Source organism: Sinohyriopsis cumingii, unplaced genomic scaffold (assembly GCF_028554795.1).
Source record: "Sinohyriopsis cumingii isolate HCF-2022 unplaced genomic scaffold, ASM2855479v2 utg000229l, whole genome shotgun sequence".
In the NCBI taxonomy this organism is placed as follows: domain Eukaryota; kingdom Metazoa; phylum Mollusca; class Bivalvia; order Unionida; family Unionidae; genus Sinohyriopsis; species Sinohyriopsis cumingii.
The window spans coordinates 8,142,906-8,165,162 of record NW_028315879.1 but is presented as its reverse complement, the minus strand read 5'-3'; the positions used below and the strand labels follow the sequence as shown (position 1 = coordinate 8,165,162).

The following is a 22,257-nucleotide window of genomic DNA, read 5'->3' as shown; positions in this document are numbered from 1 at the left end:
TAACGTATAATAAAGGATTGAATTTTCTGTAAAATCAATTGTAATCCAGTCCCCAAACATCTAATGATGCTCACAGGAGACAAGAGTAATTGTAATATAATCAAAGGAGCAAGGATGAAGTGATGTTGTTTACTTTATATGAAGAGTAAATGCGGAAACACGAAGTGCACAGCATTAATTCATTCATTCATGGATGCAAACGTTTTATAAATCTTCGCTGGAATCATGCCTCTAAACTCACAAAGCGTGATGGCTTAAAATAACTCAAGCGATGACATCAAAAAGAGACATGCAGCAAGACCAAGAAACAATATGCCAGACTATGTCTTGTGTACCTAGATCCCATCAAACTGGCACGCTGCTAGACCAAGAAACAATATGCCAGACTATGTCTTGTGTACCTAGATCCCATCAATCTGGCATGCTGCTAGACCAAGAAACAAAAGGCCCCAACCCTGTGGACCTAGAGCTGAGGATATATCAGCTACAGAAAATTAATATGAACTTTCAACAACAAGTCCTTGTTATTTCAAATTAATGTTAATAAATACTAAATCCTAGAGTATGCACCTTCTAACACCAGTTTCTATTTCTTATGAATTGGAAATTAACTAATCTAGAAGAAAAAGGCTGGTTAAAAGGAACAAAGTTTTCCTGCATCAAACTATCAGCATAAAACACGGTAACGAGAACTAATAGCGATAAGTACATCGCAAAGAGCTACTCTGTACATTTCTTGAGAAGACCATGACAACATTTTTTAAGGGTTGTAAATTGAAAGTTTGAAGGAAATGGTCTTCAGGGCTAGAGTGTGTGTGTGATTTGGAGCTTTAACGTAGCTTTAACAATTTTTTAGTCATATCGCTACGATGTCTGCAGTGTGGCAGTTTATAGTGATGTCTAGCACTGGGGCATCATGCCGCGGACATGTAGCATGATGTCCCACCCAGTCACATTATCCTGATACCAGGCCGACCAGTCCTAACACTAACCTCATAATGCTGAGCGCCTAGCGAGGCAGCTGTTAGTACCATTTTTATATGTCTTTGGTATGTCTCGGCCGGGATTGGAACCCACAACCTCCCGCTTCCGAAGCGGACGTTCTCACCACTAGGCCACCGGAACGGTATCTCTGGGCCATAACTCGTCAAACTAACCCAAGGTCTCATCATATATAAAGGTGCACACTATTGACAGAAATGCAATATTCCCTGATACAATTATGCTAGAGATAGGAGAGTTGGGATGATTGGAAATAAAGTACCTCAACTTGTCTAAATCATCTGTGAAATATGGAGAAAAAAAATCAAACGTAACATCAGATCAATATGACGTCACATGCCAAATCCAATAAAGTGCAAGCAAACAAGGAGATACAAGTCTTCCATTTGTTAATTAGCCCACAGAAAATAAAAGTAGGTGATAGTTTATGAGACAATATTCAAACCAACTTGCATTAGAGTATCTTGAATGGTTCGGGAACAGTTTTTCTTATAAGCTTTCTAATGATACAAGTTTACTGGCACGAATTATAAGCTCCATACATAAGATCTGCCCCATAACACATACGATTTTGGTATTCCACTAAAAAAAGCTGAAAATTTAAAGGGGGTGGGGTGGAGGTCCTCCACCAACCGGGTCTGGTGGGGCAGCGCCCCTGATCTGAGGGACCAGAGGGCCAAATGCTCTCAGCTGAAAATGCATTTTACAATCATAAAAAACTGCTCCTGATGCAACTTATGATCATAATATATAACAAAATAATCATTTGAATAACGAACAAACTTACCAAAAAATTTCACCTTGACTTCAATAATTTCACAATATTTAATGTCACATGAATTTGTTCTACAATGATATTGGTGCTTAAGTTATTTTATGTGCATGTCCGTGTTCATATCGTAACTTAGTCAGAATAATTTCTCAATTTTTTGCAGCAAATAGATTACACTTCTATCTTTGCATAACAAATCTATAAAATAAATACCCAAGTACATCAACTATATAAATATATATATATATATATATATATATATATATATATATATATATATATATATATATATATATATATATATATATATATATATAATCCCAATCATTCACTCGTCTTTTTCATTTTATCCTGACATCAGGCAGACCAGTCCTAACACTAACCTCTTAATGCTGAGCGCCTTGCGAAGCAGCTGTTAACATCGTTTTTGTAAGTCTTTGGTATGACTCGGCCGGGGATCGAACCCACGACCTCCCGCTTCCGAGGCGGACGCTCTAATCACTAGGCCACCGGAACGGTCCTATCACAGTATATAAAAAACCAATCCATGCAAAGTATTAGAATCTTATCTTGTAACGAAAAAAAGTTCAACCCTGAGTTTATGTGTGCCAAAAAATCTCAAACCAGATTTGTCAACCAACGAAAGCTCCTTAAGACGATTTGGTTACAACTTCATCATTGAAAGATATTTACAAAAGGGTTGATTCAAATTTTGACAAAAGACTGTCAAAATTGTGTATTGCTGCATAAGCAAGGACTGAATTTGCTGTAAAATCAACTTGTCTTCTATTCCCCAAACCTATATTGATACAAGGGCTATTATCATTTCATAATATATAGTAAAAGGGATGACAATTCCCCATTTCTCATGCGTTCCATTTAAGTTTGGAAACCAATACTTCAAGCTATATGTCACTGTGTAATAGTTTCGCACCAAAGTTCAGCTCAGCGGGTCTAGCAAATTTAAACAATGTTATATCGATATGAAAATTATTTATTTTCTCAAAAATGGCAAGTATTATAATCGCTATGTCTTTAATCCGCTGAGAGGCTAGACGAAACTCAGCATAGATGAAACCTGGCCTGGTACTCGCCATCTGCGGTAATAGTCACATGACTTCACAAATCTCATAGTACGATATCGGAAGTCCTATAGTCACGTGATATCAACAACAAACTCCTTTTTAATGTTGTTGTACAAAATTTCAATTAAAAATAAATGAAAGTCTGATCCCTTTTGTAAAAACCAGAAAGAACATATAATTTCGAGAACTACAAGAAACTTGGCCAGCTTGATTCATCAAGCAGAGTATTCTGGTTCCTTGCTTCATATGCTCCCTGCATGAGAGAGCACATGTCAGCTAGTAGACACGTGATACAAGACTCCTGAAGTTGGTCTCGGAATAAATATAGAGAGTTTTGTGCTCTTTCGCGTTTGTACCTTTTTATTACAACCTGTATACGAATTTCATTAAAAAAAATCTACATTATTTGAAAATGACGGTTGTGAGATTCTGTGTTATCATGCGACTAGCTATTGAAATTGCTAATACCAGCTCAGATTTCATCAACGCATTAGTTGTATTGTCTTTCAGCATATTAAAGACATAACGATTTTAATACTCGCAATTTCTGAAAAAAACAAATTTTATATCGATATCATGCAGGTATAACTCGATTTAACAACGTTTAAGTTTGCTAGCCCATTCGCTAAGCGGCCATGCTTTAATGCCACTATGTTGGCCTCTTGTGATGCTAGACTGGTTTTCATACCGTCCATTAAAAATAATATGGATATCAACCTGTCTGTGAAACAAAAAGTCTATTAAATGAATCTAATCCACAGAGCGTTTGCATTGTCTCAAAAAATATATGTATGGCAAGCACCCAAATGATGCATACTGCAACCTCCTAATATTCTGGTTAGAACTCCATAACTTTAAATCACGATCAGTTCAGTTACGACTCAATTATGTAACTGTTTCGGACGTCAAGTTGTTGAGGCAAATTCCCAGGGTTTTCCCAACTTTCGTCAATATTTGCAAAATTCAAGGACTTTTCACGGTCGGGTAACAAAATTATAATTTCTCCCGACTTTGTCCCGATTTCACGGTAGAATAGGAACCCTCAATCTAGAGACAATGCACAAACCAAAATACATCAAAATATTTTAAATGGTTCCCAAGCTATGCTGTTTATACATCTGATTATTAGAGATGTAGTACTGATGGTAAAAGGGGAATAACTCCATTGTAATTGGATCTTAGAAGATCAAACCTATAAAGGTCATCTGTTAGTATTGCGCACATCACTTACAGAGGTCTTGCAAGGATTTTATAACTAGGGGTCCAGGACTCCTATTTTGGAAAAAACGAGAGTCCCACCAGCAAATCTTGCAGTCCATTCCAAGTGTATAAATCTCCATTGTAATGCCAGGAATAAAGCGACAAAAACCCTTCACGTTTTATTTATTTGTAGCTATTTGTAACTTTTTAAATATTTATAAATTAAAATTGGTATCATGCACTCAACAGCAAGTAGGTGAACATGTGGAACTTTGCAGATAAGAAAGAGCTAGTGGTTGACATGCAGTTCAATTTTCTATACATTCTTTACACCACTGACATAACGCTAGCTTGTCCATCAAAGTCTGACTGAATTTCGACAATTCAAGTAAAGGTCTTATTCCAAACACTGAGCTAGGCACGATGCACTTTCTTACATCCATGCTATAGTTCCAGCAACTTTAGCACTCTTCTGAATATCATTACAACAGGGATCATACATAATTCTGAATGATAAATTCAAAGACTTTTCTCAGACTTTCAAAGACCACAAATACAGATTTCCAAGACCTATTTTCGCTAACATTGTATACACAAGTTATTTTATATGAAGAAAAAAAACAAATACAAAATACTACAATATTGTTTATTGATGAAGCTTAATGGATCATCGAAAGATAGAAACCAGGAATATTCGGCTACATCCGAATCTAACAGACTTGGACAATTGTATTTGTGATTATGGAAAAGATTTTAAATGTTTGCATTTATTTAAATTTTCAGAGACTTTTAAAGACCTCAGGATAATCTGCTCGAATTTCCCAAACTTTCAGGGTCTTAAAAAGGCTAAGTCATTTGACCCAACAAGGCAAAAAACAGTGGGTCAAATTCCAAACGTACGAGTCTTATTCAAACCAATGATCACTTTTCAGTAGTTTTAAAAAACAAAATCATATTGTTTAAATACATAATGAAAATATTAGTTATATAATGTGACTAAAGATAATAAGGCAATTCCCTTTCTCAGAAGCATCTGAACATTCAATATTTGTTAAAAATCTTGTTGATGGTTTCATGTCATCAGACATAATCAGAGCATATATGATAAGGCATTTATTGTTGGCTATGTCAGTGCTTTCATGTGCCATTTGTGTCACAAATGACGAATTTTGCAGGTCACGTAGAAGATTATCCTCAACAACATCTGATAGGCTCTCCAGTAACTCAGAACAGGCAGTAGCCGAGTCATACTGATTGGCAGAATTCTTCAAAATACCAATGGCATCAATTTCTTCAACTGTTAAGGCTTGTATTAAATTAAGAAGATAGTTGTATTTTAAAAAAAGGGATATCTTCTACACTCAGCCAGTGTACACACTTAAGTAGCACTTTCACTGCTCTGTCTTGTTTAAAAGAATGTTTTGAAAACCTACATTCAAATCTGCCTGGTGTTGTGGACCTTCAATCAGCAGTTTGAGCTTTGGCAACCAAGCATGCCTTGCAAGTGTACTGTTCTGAAAGTTGTTGTTGTTTGCACATTTGGTCATGGAGATTTTTGTAGCTCTGTGCGTATATGGCAAAACATAAAGGTGTCTTCACTCGACTTAACTTCATTTGTTAAAACGTAGCCAGCTGTGTTTTCGACCATTGATGCATAAAATATGTTTTATCTTACAAGTAACCGTTATGTAATCTTTGGATGATGAAGGCTCCACTGGTTCAATAACAATACTAGTTATCATCATTCAGTACTAAACGCGGTCCAAAATATAATTTCGTTTGTTTCGGATCTATTGTAATTTTTTTGTGGCTTGGATGCCATTTTCAGTCGAACGCTGACAGTAACATGGAACAGCTCAAGGCGTCCAATTGAGCCAATGGAAATTGTTCCTTCGATGCGTCAAAAGTGCGCATAAAATAATAGTTTCTCGTGAGAATCACTTTAAATCACGTGTTTATTTTCTGCCTCTTTCTTGAATATGGTGATTATGTGGTTCTAACATTATGTTGCTACAAATGATGTGACAGTTGCAGGTCACATAAGGTCAGCTCCAGACTCAGTTGAAACCCCATGTATTATGATATAATTAGCGTAAGAAACTGATGTGCGCGTGTTTTCCCTGCTTGGTAAAGTTGTAATCTAGCCATTAAAGTAATTAGACCAGACCTTAATTTTGTGTAAATCAGCAAAACATAATATTGGGTGCATCAATGTATGTACCAACGACAACTTTTAGACCGAACCTTTGTTTTTTGTTCATCAGAAAACAATAACATATGGGTGTGTCAATTTACGTACCGGCAAAGATGTTTGTGCGTCAAATTAGAAAAGTCTGACGCATGACGCATGGGTAGATAAAACACTGTCTTGAGGTCACATGCACTACTTATTCGACAATACTTGGAAACGGAACAATGAATCTCAAATTATTCATTGAATATACTCTTAAAGTGACCACATGTACAATCTCTGGGTCTTGCTCTACCTCTAAATTCAGTCACTGTGAATAAAAGCATATTTTCTCACTCAGTCTTTGAACTTGCTGCCAAGCTATTGCATGTTCTTTCCCTGTACACTTATAATAACAGCATGCACAAATGGGGTTCTTTCAGCCAATAAATTATATCACTGTAAATAAATAGTACAGCTAAAATGAGCAATTTATCAACACATTTTGCCATGCAGCAAGTGTTTATAGCAGGATCGGCAAGCCTCTGAATCTGCTGACCAGCTGTTGCTTGCATACGGAGGGCTCCCATGCAACTGATTTTCTGATCCCATATAATAAAATTGCATCCAGACACGTGTGATAAGCATTTTCAACACCTATGACTTGTCAAATGGCATCAGTTATGTGCAAGACTTGCACAGCTATGCTGATCACAAGTGCTATTTGACGCAAAATGGACAGACAGAAAATGGGACTACAGCAGGGTTTGTGCATTCTGATGTGATGCCCTGGTTAAGTTCCAACAAGAATAAATGGTGCATCCATTCCTCCAATTCCAGAAGCTTGAATCACTTCATCACTGTTGGCCAAATAACCATACACACTAAATGTTATAAATTGTCTGTTTTTCATAGCATTTCTATCTGTGCAAATTCTACCCATTTACAGTGTCACAGCTGTTTCTTGTGCAATACATGCTATATTTTCCAAAGAGCTAGGTTCTACATCTTAATCTTATAGCTGCATAAGTATTTTTGTACTGTGGCCATATCCCAAAGTCTTGTTCAGCAGCCCAGAGTGGCCGAGTGGTCTAGAGCGCTCTCCGTTACGGATCACTGCCATCTCACCTCTGTCGGCGTAGGTTCAAGTCTCGGATTCGGCCAATGTGGGTATGTGAGAAAGCTTGCCAGTAGCTACTCGAGGGTCGGTGGTTCTTTCCGGGGATATCCCGGGTTCTTCCTCCATCATTAATACAGGCCGCCATGTATTGCATATCGTGTGCTGAAAATGGCGTTATACCCTACAACAACAACAACAAGACTTGTTCAACACATGGTTTTCGCAAATTTGTTTATGCAATTTCAGACCTGACAGCCAACAATAAAGACTTCTGTAAGGCAGTTATTTATTTTCAGATAGGACTGGTATTGTTGACATGGGAGAACATACATTTGTTAGGTTCAGAGATGTGATTTGATGCAGCAATGGCAACATTATGGTCATCTTAAAAGTTCATGAAGTACACCTTGACCTTCAGTTGAATTACAGAAACAGCAGTTCCAAACCTTACCAAGGCCAATGGCTCTCTGCGAGAACTGTCAAGACGACTTTTTCTTTTTTTTAAAACATCACATGGCTGAATCACTAATCTCACCATGTGCAAATTTCACTTTGACATCAGTATGTGCAGCAAGAATAATTCTTGCCATTCCTGCTGCTTGGATAGTTCGTTTAGCCACAGCCAATAATCTTAATGGCTTTTACAATTGTGCCTAGTGTTGGAACTTTTTATGCTGCTGATTGTCCCTTTAGCCTCTAAGACTTCTTGATGCGATAAGCAACAGTTTAATCATGTAAGCGTTCTGCATTAAAGACACAGGTACTCCCGTAAAGTCTATTTCCTAGATAAAACCCCTTTGAATCTTGTGTAAAAATCAGAATCATGTCTAAACACTGATGGGCAATTACCTCGATCTCGAAGCAACAAATGTATTTTCTTTATTTTTTATCATACATGTATGCCATGTAAGGGCCATTTGCATTAGAGTTTTGGTCAAAACAGAAGCGTTCACGTCACAAGTCTGAAGTTCGGAATGCTAAATTTTGAATATGCATTCACCAAATTACAAAATCAGGAACGAGTGGCATTTCTTCAGTTAAGTGGTACTAGGGAGATGCTTAGACAATTTTGAAGAAACAACTTCCATTCAGAAGGTATTTAGTGAACAAAATTAGCAACATTCCTGACAAAACTTCCTTTTCCTTAAAAATAAGCATCCATCCGCCAAAAGAAATGACCGTGGTTCAAAAAAGCATTAAGACTGTCTGAAATATTCAGTAGCCATTTTCAGCACTATTGACTTGTTCACAGAAGTTTTAGTAGTGGCTGATTTGTCTAGGTCATAGTACTGACACTTCCACACCATCAAATGTCTCCTAGCTCAAAATCTTATAATGATCCCTACCATTTAAATACACATTCACTTACTAGGCACAAGAAGACAAATAATAAATGCATGCAAACACTGGCCCAAGGGTCAATCTCTATCACCCTAAGACGTAACCCCAGAAACATAAAAGATAAATGTATACATGCAACTGACGTTGGTTCCTTGTTACAGTTAGTCTCATTTAGTTTACGGTTTGTGGATTTGACAACCACCAAGGCATACCTATATCAGCTGCCTCAACATGTCAAACGATCTAGGTCCCATTTGACCGACAATGTGTAGATAACACAAGTGCTGAAAACGTCATTAAAAACAAAACAAAACAACCACATCATCATCCTTATGACCCATGGGACTTAGCCAGAATTCCCATCATCTGAAGGTATGTGCACATGCACTCCCTAACGGTCAACATTTCAGTTAACTGGATATATTAGATATTAGTGTTTTGAAATATTCGTTAAACTATGGTGTAGTATGTGTCAACCATCATGTAGTAAATATAGTTTAAGGTGCAGTACATATTCATTAAACTCCAGGTCAGAGGTTTTTGTTTTCCTAGTCAATTCCTCAGCATATCCTTGACAATGTATTGAGCTGAACCACCGATCAGATACCACAAACATTCCCATTTTAAAGATGCCAAAAATGGACTATTCTAGAATGCACAATTCATTAGATAACGTACATCTTCTCTTCTATATAGCTGCCAAGAACGAACATGTATTATTCGATGCACAATTGTATGTTTCTCAATAATTTCTAAACAATCGCGCTATAAAAAAACAAGCCCCATGTTTATTTCCTCATTAAAACCCTCCTTGGTTCAGAATGTTCCCCCTTTTCTAAACTGGGATAGGGTTTTGTAGTATGGGTTTAACACCATTTATTTGCACAAGATGGACTATACATTGTGACCAGTATATCTGGTGGAGGAGGAACCCATAAATAACCACCAACCCATGGTTAGCCATGGCAAGCTTTCACACAGAACCACATCGGCAAAACTGAATGGAACTGATGCAGAGGTGATAACAGAACAGAAATACTACCACCATTAAGCGAACAGTGTGTTTTTTCTGCTCAGAAGACCATCCCCATTTTTGTGTTGATCCTATCACTTTTTTCCACCCAGGTATAACAAAAACTCCTGATACTGATTTGTGCATCTAATTGAGCCAGTTCAGCCCAGTACTTGAAGCACATACATTATATATACTAATCATTACAATTTATATAACATTTTTTAAGAAACAAATAATACATACCTACCCTAATTTTAAAACCAGTGCAACATGAAACGTTTTTTCCCTTCGGGTGCAGCATTAAAAGAGGATTCTTAGAAGAGCGATAGGCTAAAAGTTACAAGATTTATCTCTTTTTGTTTCAACCATGGCTGGACAACATCTAGCTGACCGAATTTGCCTTTATTCATATACGACATTGTAGACAGCATAATCTTGGATCCGCAATTGCAAGATATAGTGGTACAGGACTCAAAGATAGCGCGAGACTAATAGCTATAAAAAGGTCAACAGTATAGTTTCAGTTGTAACAAGTACACATTTATGGGAAGAACTAGTCAAGATTCAGCAGGACTAGTACAATGATAAATTTACTAGTCCTGAAACCTTTAGGCTACAAAATGTTAAATACGTCTATAAATCAGTATCTACAAAGTAAAATAACAGATCTGCTATCACATAAATTGATCAAACGATCAGGGTCTGAAGTGTTAATATAACGTAAACTTTCACACACGGCATACAATCTGATTAAACTGCATAAAACATTAGTAGTTCATTGTCTAAGCTTTTAATTCCTCACACCTGCCATTGCACCATACTCACTGGTAGATCAGTGTCTATACATTTAATTCCACACTTGATTTCAGATGAAAAGCATACCTGTTTACCATTGCATAATACACTGGAAGGTGAGTATCTGAACTGCTAATTCCATGTATGATTTTAAGTGTGCGACATAAACTCTGATGTGCCATACAATAATTGGTTGTCTAAACTTTTCAATTTCACATATGATTTCAAGTGAATGGCATTTACTCTGATGTGCCATTGCACAATACAATGATAGACTGGTTGTGTAAACTTTTCAATTTTACACATGATTTCATGTAAATGGTATTTACACTGATCTGCCATTGTATGATTTTAAGAGAATAGCATACACTCTGATTTATCATTGCATCATACATTGTTAAAGCAGTGTCTAAACAGTTCATTCTTCACATGATTTCAAGCAAATACGATTCATTTTGATATGTCATTGCATGATACATTGGCTGGCTAGTCACTACACTTAATTCCATGCATGGTTTCAAGTGAATAGCATACACTGATCTGCCAAACTTGTGCAACAGCAAAATCTGAGTATAAATTGATTATAGCCATGTGTCTGTTATTTATGAATGAATTTAGCATGTGAATATTAAGGTCTACCAAATCCATGAAAGCATCCATCTCTGATCCATGTCTCGTCTCCCCTTTCCTGTTTATATCTTTTGCTTTCTTCTTGCCTCGAATGTCTTTCTTAATATCTTTAGCTAAAATGGAATAATTCTGACATTAATTGATGTGAATGACATTTTAAAAACCTGCACATCAATTATCATAGTTGAATGTTCATCAAAATGGCTTTCATTTCTTCTATAAAAATAAACATACTTTCAGCTATGATGCAATAACTGATTTCCTCCAAGCTGTTATGGTAAAGCCTGTACAAATTTGATTCCTTTAAATGATAAAGCAAAGAAAATTGAGAAATAATATTTTGTTGGCATTTCTGAAAGGTGGATAATATTTGTCAGCTACAGCATTTGCAATACTGTTCTATAAATATTAATTATATAGGACAGATCTCATTAACCTAATGTGGCCTTCTGAAGCTGAGAATGAGTCGAAGTCAATGATAATATAAAGTAACATTGACTACAATGCATCAGTTGGACAGTACCGATGACAATCACTAGTTCATCAGTTCATAACTTCTGACTGGACAACAACATGGATTTTTTAAAGATAGTATGCATTTGCCATAAGGACCAGAATATTTTACGCTGTAATGGTCATTCAACCAGTTCCTCTGGACAATGCTGCCATGCACCTATTTCACAAGACAATAACCTTGAACAGACTTTTAAAACCCCAAAATAAAAAAGCTTCTTCCTTAAAGTGTAAGCCATCAGCTAAGTTTTGGACAGGATTATGATTGCAGAACTAATGCGATTCTGGACAAATCAAGCAGTCATCTTTCATTATGTGACCTTTGACCACTTGATCACAAAATTCGCTGCCTTCTTCCTTAACCCAGGTACAAGTCATGCATCATGTTTGGTCGAGAAAAGTGATACAGAACTGATGTAACTGTGCAAAACCATTTTTAGTCTTTTGGCCACGTAATTTTTTCACTCCTTAATCAATTGGGTTCTTTTTTATCCGTGTGCATGCCATCCACAATGTATGGCATCCATAGATAATAAAGAAGTGAACTGATTACATGAAGTCTGTTGTCTTCTTTATCAGTGACCTCGACATTAGACCTTTCGAGCTCAGAATCAACGGGGTTCTTTCATGTTCACCAAGTGCAAATCAACTAAGTCTGGAAATCAGCTGGTAGAAAAATGGTGTTAAGCCCCAAACTGATATATTTCTTTTTAATACATGTGCAAGCCAAGTCACAATATATGGAAACTGTAGATGGTGGAGAAGTTGTTATATAGAGACCTTTTTTAAGCCGTTACCCTGTATTACCTGAACAAATGTATCAACCACACCAATTCCCTCTGAGAAATTACAATAGTAACAAAACCAGTTAGGGACCGGGTGTGACTAAACCCCACAACTGATCGGATGATAACCTCCACATCTTTTCAGTCCTCGCTTTCTAACAATTAGTATTTTACCGCAAGTGACGGTGACCCTCTGCAGGTAACCAATCTAACAAGTCCCAAAACTACAGAGAGCCCAATGAATCTCCAGCAAGTGCATCAGCACATCTTTCCAACTCCTCTATGACTAAGTGATCAGAGGAGATGTGAATGCTAACATAAAGAGAAAACTAGACATTCCAGTTTCAGAACTCCAACAAGCCAAGAGTTTGCTACTATCTAATGTCTATACACTTGAACCGATCTGAACACAATAAAAACTGTATTTTTTGTCCGATAATATAAATCTCCTAATGTGATACAAAGCTCTCTAGTACCAATATTACTTGAAAAGATTTTGATTGGATCTACCAGTTAAATACTTTACAGCTGGTATGGCACAACATCTCTGTTTAAATGCAAGTCAAAGCATGTTTTTACCTCAAATGCAAGCTATCAAAGATTCAATTGTCCATTGGGAACACGCTATTATGCAGAAACCATTTTACTCCGTTCATCCAGTGAGCTTGACCATCTAGCTTTTGAGCTTAAAATCAACAGTTAGTCCTTATTCCAATTGCATGCCAGAAGTGCCGTTTATCATCTACTGTTTGCACAATTATTACAAAAGACCAATACATGCTTACTTGTTTGACAAATAGTTAAAAGGACAAATACATTTGTCCTCAAATTTTCAAAAGTACACTTGTCTAAGATTATTTACATGTTGCCGACATCCAATATTAAGATGATAGCAATATAGAAGCAGAAGCAGATATGCAACTGCAAATGGCTGAAAATTTGAGACAGTCAACTAGCCCAAGTCTATTACGTTTCTCGTCATATTTTCAATAGTCTAATGGATAGTCCTGTTTCAGTTCTGGTTAATGACACATTAAATATGACTAATGAAAATTCACCATGACCAGTAAAGTGCTCAAGCAGCTATTCCTTCTGGCTACAAGTTCTGTTTTATAATTCTAGGTACAGGAGACAACAATCCTTAAAAAAGAGTGAATTTACTGATATTGCTACACTTTAGATAACAAAATTATATTCTGGAGTCTGTCTTTGCTCATCTATGTATCATCATTCTAGCCATTCCCTCTTTTCCTCATCTACATCTCTACACATACTATTTGGAGAAATCTCTTAACAGCTATAATTATGTCAATATATGTGGTTTTGAAGTACAAATATGTGTTCTACATTTGTAAAAGAAACAAAACATGCTTTCCTTGAAACATCCTATATTTTTTATTTATATTTTCCACTTTGGCTATTATACTGTGTTGTTATCTTTTGTGGCAAGTCCATAAATTCATATTCCATAGTTAAGGTGAGTGTACAAAACAGAGAGCATCAAATCATACTGACAAGACTTAATACTTTCTTTCTATTACAAATCATTTAAGTGTGTGGTTGGATTGGAAAATGACGATGGTGATAGTAGAAAAATTAGAACTAGTCCCCATTCCATCATGATGTTCGGGATGGGCAAGATGATAACATTTTACCTGTTCATGATAACATATTACATGTTCATATATATATATATATATATATATATATATATATATATATATATATATATATATATATATATATATATATATATATATATATATATATATATATATATATATATATATATATATATGTAATAATGTTGTAATATTCTTAGTTTTAAAACGTCAGGAGCTAATTTAGTGAACTTACCTGAAGACTCTGTAATATATGGAGTGCAGGCAGTATGAACTGCTAGAGGTTCAAGGGCCACCTTCGATGATAAATCTGGGCGAGATTCCTTTGGTACCACTTCACTCAAAACTGGCTGGTCATCGGCTGTTTTGGGCTTGACAGGTTGGGGCTGTTTTTCTGGTTTCTTTTCAAGAGTTTCCTCCCTTGGCATAGAGCTGGTGTCCTTTTGCCTAGCTGCAGCAGGGGTATTCTCAGCAGCTGTTGGCTTGGCTTGCTGTGTCTGCTTATCTAGTTTCCATTCAAGACTTTCGTCCCTTTGACAACTGCTAATATTTGACTGCTCTGCAACAGCAGGGATTTTAATTTCACATACAGGTTCCTCACTAGTCCTTGTTTTCTGACTACTTTTTAAACTGACTGTGATAGACACCGCTTTAGATTCAACAGATGACAGTCCTGTTTTGATACTTGAATCCACTATTTTAGGCTTCTGTTGCAGCCCTACATGTTCTGTAGAGCCTTCTCGCAGCATATCCTGAGGTACAGAAACATGACAAGAGAAGTCTGATTTCACATTTGGCTCCAAAGTTGAGTAGCTTGGTGGTTGAGAGTTTAAATTAGTATGTGCAGTTGGCAATTGATGATCATCCACTTGTATAGCATTGCTGGATGGCAGTAACAAATCAACCACTTGTACATCACTCTCTACAGGTGGAAAAGGAGTCTCAACTGAATATAGCTCAGGACCACAACTATCCTCTTGATATTCATGAAAGTTCATGTCACCGTAAACTAGTGGCATCTGTTGTACATTTGCCGCCATGGACTCGGAAGCATTATTAGCAACACTAGTTGGTTTATCCACTGTCACCTGGGATGGGGGACTCTGCTGAGGAACTGCCAAGACATTAACTGGAGAAGGATGCTGAGGCAGATTACCATCTGACAGTGTCCTTTTCTGGTTTCCTCCTGGACGTGTGCTTAGTGCTACTTGGGCTAACAACTGTGCCGCAATTTCATTATGTGGTATGTGGAATATCTGAAATGAATAAGAAATAAACTACGTGAACCAGACTAGACATATTTCTTTCGGGTTTTTTGTTTTCATTTGCGCAACTTTAAAATGTCTGCAAATTACCGCTGTCGAGAGCTTTACAATTAATAAACAATTTTATTAAATCATATCATCGATTAAATTATCAAACCATTAAAACGAATTAGAACTGAATAACTATTTGGCCAGTTCTGGTTATCGTTATTTACTTTGGTAGACTGAGAATTTCCACATGACTAAATCTGACTATTTGTTTCCATTTAACCATTAAAGTGTTTGTCACAGCACAAATCAGGTTGTTGGTGGAGATCCTAAAGTGCCTGTTACATCATATGCCTTCTCTGGCTACTTTAACGTTATATGGACATGACGTGAATCTAATGGCAATTTGGGCTACATAAAAGACAGAGTTTGAACGTGAAAAAAAATGTTGAATAAGAGTCTGAACAAAGTTAGTAGGTATGTAATGTTGTTAGTGGTATTTCAAACGAAATTTTGAAATGAGAATGCCAAGCCGATATATCATTCAAGACTTTTGTTAAGAGGATTTTTTGTATAGCGTAATAGATAAAACAAATCGGTATGCAAATTAGAGCAAATGGGACGGACGGCTGCATAAGAAAATAGAAGTCTGTCAAACCTGACAGTTTGAAACTTTCTTATTGAATTGGTTATGACCATGTCTTAGGTGCATACATCTTGGGCAGTTGAATATGACATTAACCCCAAACTTCAGCAAAAGATTTCCAGGCAATCAATTTAAGAACATTTCTTCCTTTTAACTACCAAGTGTTGACTCTATCTCCTATATTCTTCTTTGTAGCAAGATTTTCAATATTCTTTTGAAAATATGAAAATGTTAAGATTGAAAGAACTAAGTTCTGTCTATCTTCAGAAAGATAGGAAAACATCAGACACTTTGCTATAGAAGGACTGCTTCGATAAACGTTTCTCCTGCTGTACCAATTACAAAAGTTGCATCACTTTGCATCTTAGACCCAGAGTATGGAGCGTCTCCTGAACTGAGCAATTCACTTGGCATCTTTGCCAACTTTGCTCAAAAACTTGCTTTGGTAGATATATGTTAACGAGTCAGGCATGAAGGTGGATGTTGCGAAATTTGTTACATCCTTGAAGAGCGACAGGGCAAATAAAACAGAAGATCCCATTTCAACGTGAATATGTCTTCTGCCTAAGATTTCTGGTTGTGATTCATGGGATTAACTCGATTTTTGCAGCATATGATAGATAACACAGTCTCGGCAGCCAGCATATTTGGTGGAGAAAGAATCCAGGAAGATCTTCCGACCCATAACAAGATACTGACAAAGCTTTCTCACATACTCATGTTGGTCAAGCCAAGCAGGCAGGTGCGGGAAGAGCAAGTGATCTACATTTGACAGTGTCTAAGACCACCTGCGGCAACCAAGGGCTTCCTGATCTAATACCGGAAAATAGTAAAGGGGAGCATGTTTAGTCTCATCACAAGCGACTCCATCAAGGTTTTCTTCCTGTCTACTACAGATTCCTTGAGGACTCCCTCGCCTCTCCTAGATTGACTCTCTGCCCTTGTATTCTTCTTCTCCGAGATGTGATGAACTTAGTGACGGGTGGTCTAGATTTTCACACACACAGAAGTGGAACGTGCATGTCCTTGACGACCAAACTATGCTAAGACCACCGTGTTGTTGGAGGAGACCATCACACAATGGACGCCTTCTGTCGACACCTCTCTATACTAAAAATACTGCTCTCATATCCAAAAAGTTTGGATGGAGGGTAGTTTCTTCCTGTTATCGTGAACCTTGAAGAACTAACCTTTCTGGCTCCAAGTGAGCGCTCAACCCCAAATCTCAAATTTGAGGCATCCATGAATAAAGTCTGGTTTGGGAGCGTTCACTGGCACTCAGATCAGAAACTGGTAATGATCAGCTCAGCAGCTCAAGTGGTGGTGAAAATCGGGTTCCAGATAAATCTGGTCTGTCTAGGAATCCTAGTGCATTTTCCAGTTCTGTCTACTCTCTCTGACAGCACACAAGTAATCTTCAGTTCATAAGGACATTCATCTCCACATATTCAGAATCTTCAGATGGAACAAGCTCAGATTTCTCTAGGCTGGTTTAAAGGCCCCGCAAGGTCACTATGGAACAGGAAAGAGACCGATTCTATCAGAGGGATTCCAAAAGCCCATTGTGGATCAACTGGTCATGGAAATACTGAAGGATATGATCCCCAGCGACCTCGAGCACTGGGTGCGGAGACCAGTTTGTGTAGTAGAGCATGTCATTGGGAAACTTTACTGTCCACTGAAATATTACTGTGACGTATTTTCATTAGTTTTCTTTCTGCATCAGAGAAAATGTAAGCTAGCTATGACATTATGTGCACAAGTATAAACTTTGCCATATCATGTTTCAAGTCGGCTTTACATGTTTCATCGCTGAATTGTTGCAATAACGTTTCAATGCAGTAAGTAGAGTGTTTCTACTTTGGATGTTTAGACATCATCTACATGCACTTGTTCAAGCCAAGGAATTTTGGTTAAATGACTATCCTAGTTCTTGAATTTCTTTTTAGATTCTTATTTATTAAATTTATGTTAAACCCTTAGAGTGCTAGTAAGTTTTGCTGCACAAGATCCATCAGTGCTGAATTGTTTGAGAAAAGAAATGAAATTGTTTACTTCACATTTAACTTTAATTAATTGGAAATGGTGTTCTGTCTTTTCTACATTTAATTTCAAAACATAGCTGTCAAGCGAGTTCTTCGGTATGGAGTCTAATTTTGTCCATCTAGCATGTATATGGGACTCGCATACAACATCATTTTAGGGTTCAAAATTACTCACTTGTATTTCCAGCAATGCTTTTACAGCTACAACAATATGATATACTTCAAAACTTTAAGAATCATCACTATCATTGCTATCATCAGAAAGCATTCCCATAATTTAAAGTGTTGGGAGTCAGCGATGTTTATTTGACCCACACAATCATACATTTTTCAATGTTAAAAGGAAATGCAAGAAATAAATAATGGACTACAACAGGAAGGGGTGGCAATACACACATGAGCACCAATGAATAATAATGATAGGGTGCGGCTTTTTTAGCTAACATCAAGCGCTCGCATTTACAGATCACTGTCATATCACCTCTATTTGCGTGGGTGTTGAACTTGAACTTAGCCAATATGTTTATGGGAGAAAGCTTGCTTAGATCTTCCCATGGGTCAGCGGTTCTTTCCAGTTTTGCCAGGTTTCACCTCCAATAGTAATACTCGCTGCCTTGTATAGCCTATCATGCGCTACAAATTGCATTGAACCCAATCAACAATAGTAGAATGAAAATAGACAAGCACTCCTTCACAAGCACTTCTAAAGTGAGGTGCTAAAAAGCATAAAAAGGGACATAAAAAGTTATAATTACACAAATACCGGGGAGAAAATATCTTTATAAAAAAAAACAAGGATACGATTGAAAGATGAAAGGACAAATAACAACTTGATGCTGACAATTTTGATCGAACAAGGGAAGTGAGCACTGTCCTAAGTCTAAGGGGAAAAAGGATGACATTAATCTGCCCCACGTCTCAAGGGAAAAAGCGGATGAAATTCTAGGGATCAGGGTTTTTTTATTCTGTACTTACAACTAGTAACATATAGTGGGAATAACCATCATGCTCAAACGCAATAATAGCAGGTTTGGTATTACTGTTTTTAAAATTTCAATTTGTTCATTGAAACAACAAAAACATTTTCCTAATAGTAGTTGGTTTCACATTTGCTTTTTTATTTGACAATAAACATCAAAATGGCTTATTAACGTGAACGTTACATTTCTGTGTTTTGTGACAGTTGTAGACATAATTTAAAAAAAAAACGTTTTTTAAATCAAATTTTCATGTACTTTCCAGGTTTCTTCCTGAGTGAAATTGACCCTTTGTGAGCAGAATAAATGTTTTGGTTTAAAAACTGCATTTTTTTAAACAATGGATAACATTTACTATTTTGAAACAAGTAGCAGCTGAAAATTCAAAATCTGTGGTCAATATTTGCAAACTTATGGGTTTTTCCAGATCGAGAAGTAAACCTATAATAACTTTAGCCATTTTGCCACCGATTTAACAGATACACAGTACTCCTAGATATAGGCTACTCATTAATAATACTGTTTAAGGATCGTGTCCAAATTGCAATGGCAACTGTTAATGAACAGCAATATATACTGTTAGGCCAAACAATCATATGCATCACTTGCTTTTCATTCTCACAATGATTTCGTAATCTCCAATTTCATATGTCCAAAATGTACTGTCCATATTTTGTTACTACTCTCTATTATACTGTCACAATTCTGAGTCATCTCCAAAGTTGTAGGGAATAACTCCAATTCGGCCCAAAATATGGATGAAGCCAGTCTCAGCAACGAAGAATTTGCAAATTCTTCAGCTATATCATAGAAAGATAATATCATCACTGACTGGACTTTTCACTTATATAAAGATCAATTATAACTGGAAAGCATTACAAACTCAACGGGCCCAAAAGTATCCCTCCCTCAACTGCCTCAAATCTACCTCGACGCTAAATGTCATAACAGTTAGCAAAATAAAAATCTGTTAGTAAGATTCTTTCAAAATTATCACACTGGGGTTGGAGCCTTTTTGTACCTTTTTCCTATGGAAGGGTATGTGTGAGACCTATTTTAACTTTCATGGTTGTGTATATATTTTAATGAAATAATTGTGGTTGCAGGTATTATGTTAAATGATTTATATCATCTCATGAATAAAACTTTCTTAATCGCAGCTGCAAAGCTTAGATATCAAAAGAGAAAAACTGAACATATGCTAAATCAATCATTTTAAGAGTTCATTTCTATCTATCTGACCTGAAATATTTGACTCATAAGGAAATAAAAAATGAGATTCAAACCAGTTCTGCCAGTTCTGTAAAACTAAATATGGATGATCAGAAATAAAACTGATCCCGATAGACACACAAGTGAAATGTTTGCTAAGTGGCAAACAAAGGCATAATCTGAGCATAAATTGTGTAATTTATATAGTATATGCCAAAATTACATAGACTGTAGAAAAAATGTAAATTTATTTTGCTACTAACTTAGATCTGCAGCTGGTCAACTTTTTTCGTACAAATGGGCAAAAAGCTATATGTATTAGAACCAGACTACAAACATTAAACATATTGACAAAATTATTTATATTCAGCACTCGATTAATCTACATTATAACCTTTGCTACATAGGAAACACTGAATACCTACAGCGTTTCTTTGGGGATTTTTTTGGCGGTAAATGTTCACAATCTTGACATTTAATAATTATGTATATAATTATTTATAGCATCATGCCCTCTTTATACAAAGACTGATGAAATGTATTTGCATATGGTACATAATTCGATGTCATAAAATAAGTATTATATCTGAGAGAAATGTATGTGTTTCGAGAAATAATAAACACAACTTAAAGTTTGAGCTTGTGTAATTTACAGTCAATAATAGAAAGACTGTATTGAGATATATTTAACTGATCACAGGTTGCAAACAAAAAATTAAGGACGTTTCCCGATTTTATCGTGCCTGCAGTGGGAGGTGTTCTGATAAATCTAAATCAGAGTGCCGAGTTTTTCATTAGAATACCAGTCATTATCCTTCAAATTACTGAGGAATCATATTATACAAATTCTAAATCTTGCGGAGATCCTCCGATTGAAATTAAAAATAAATTATCCAACTATTTTCAATATGTATGGGATGTAACATTCATGTTGTAAGTGTTATATTCCAGTCTCGTTAGTTCCTAACAGTACTTGACCCTGCAAGAAAAGTACATTTGTAGCTTTAATTCATGTCGTAAAAGGAATTTCTGAGGAAATTTCCGAATTGTGTAGATTGCTCTGGTGCCACAATTATACGTACCGTAGTCATGTGAAATATTCAGATCAGATGTAACTGACATTGTCTACACCAATTAGTAATTATTTTATAGCATCCATACACTACTCAATTGCAAAAGCCTGACATCTTGTTAAACAGCTATCCTTACTGATTGTCTACTTTCTCACAACACGTTTTGCGCATTAAAAATGTCATTAATCTCTTGTTGAGTCTAATACTCTACTGGCTGAAAAGGGGTTCCCGGAATATAAGATAATACCATGGTTTCCTTTTTAACTGCTGAGTGCTCAAACCATCTCAAACCATTCTACGGCGATCCAATCATTTTGAAATAAGCTACTATGGTAGATATGTTTGATATTAGACCGATACCATTTTCATCTAGAACCAACAGTACATCATGAGAAGGCTTCTGGTGTAAATCCCAATTTGATAGGACTTTCCGGTTTGTAGTATGACTTTCAGTCTCTTTAGTATTAACATAACAAGATTTTCTAGATCAGTGCTATATTGGATGTTAGATTGGCACCAATACCATTTAGTACTAACTGGACATGATCAGAAGTCTTTTGGTGAAAGCTCGTTGTCAATACGATCAATCATCCAGGAGAATTAGTGACAATACAAATTTTAAGATGATCATAGCACCCATACTAAGTCTGATCGGTATTGTTTTCATCCACTACTAACTAGACATTATAAAAAAAATCTTTCAGTAGAAATCCAATGCTGATAAAGACATTCATTCGAAAGAAATAGTGCTAACAAATGTTTCAAAATGGCTGCCTTGGCATTCATATTGAACATTTGAAAGGTACTATTTTAATTTTGGAGCAGCTCGACATTGTCAAAATTTGTTTAACAAAAGCTCGGTCCGATATTCACACGACCATCCATTCAGGGGGAGTAGCGGTACCACTATTTTCAAGATGGACACTCTGGCGGCCATACTGAAAAGCAGATAGGCATCATTTTCATTTAGTATCAAGTAGACATTACAAATAGGTTTCAGC

The 22,257-nt window shown here is 36.4% G+C and overlaps 2 protein-coding genes across 6 annotated transcripts in view; both read right to left on the bottom strand.

Moving 5' to 3' along the window:
* The window catches only part of LOC149774518 (uncharacterized), a 643,609-nt gene that overhangs the window by 462,609 nt on the left and 158,743 nt on the right, over positions 1 to 22,257 (bottom strand). The window lies entirely within an intron of this gene.
* Positions 1 to 22,257, bottom strand: part of LOC149774522 (eukaryotic translation initiation factor 4 gamma 3-like) — a 61,974-nt gene that overhangs the window by 35,094 nt on the left and 4,623 nt on the right. Inside the window, exons 2-3 of the mRNA XM_089945282.1 lie at positions 14,286 to 15,306; positions 11,140 to 11,243 (exon numbers count right to left, since the gene is read on the bottom strand). Of these exons, the coding sequence (XP_089801408.1) occupies positions 11,140 to 11,243; positions 14,286 to 15,306 (1,125 nt within the window). The remainder of the gene's footprint in view (positions 1 to 11,139; positions 11,244 to 14,285; positions 15,307 to 22,257) is intronic.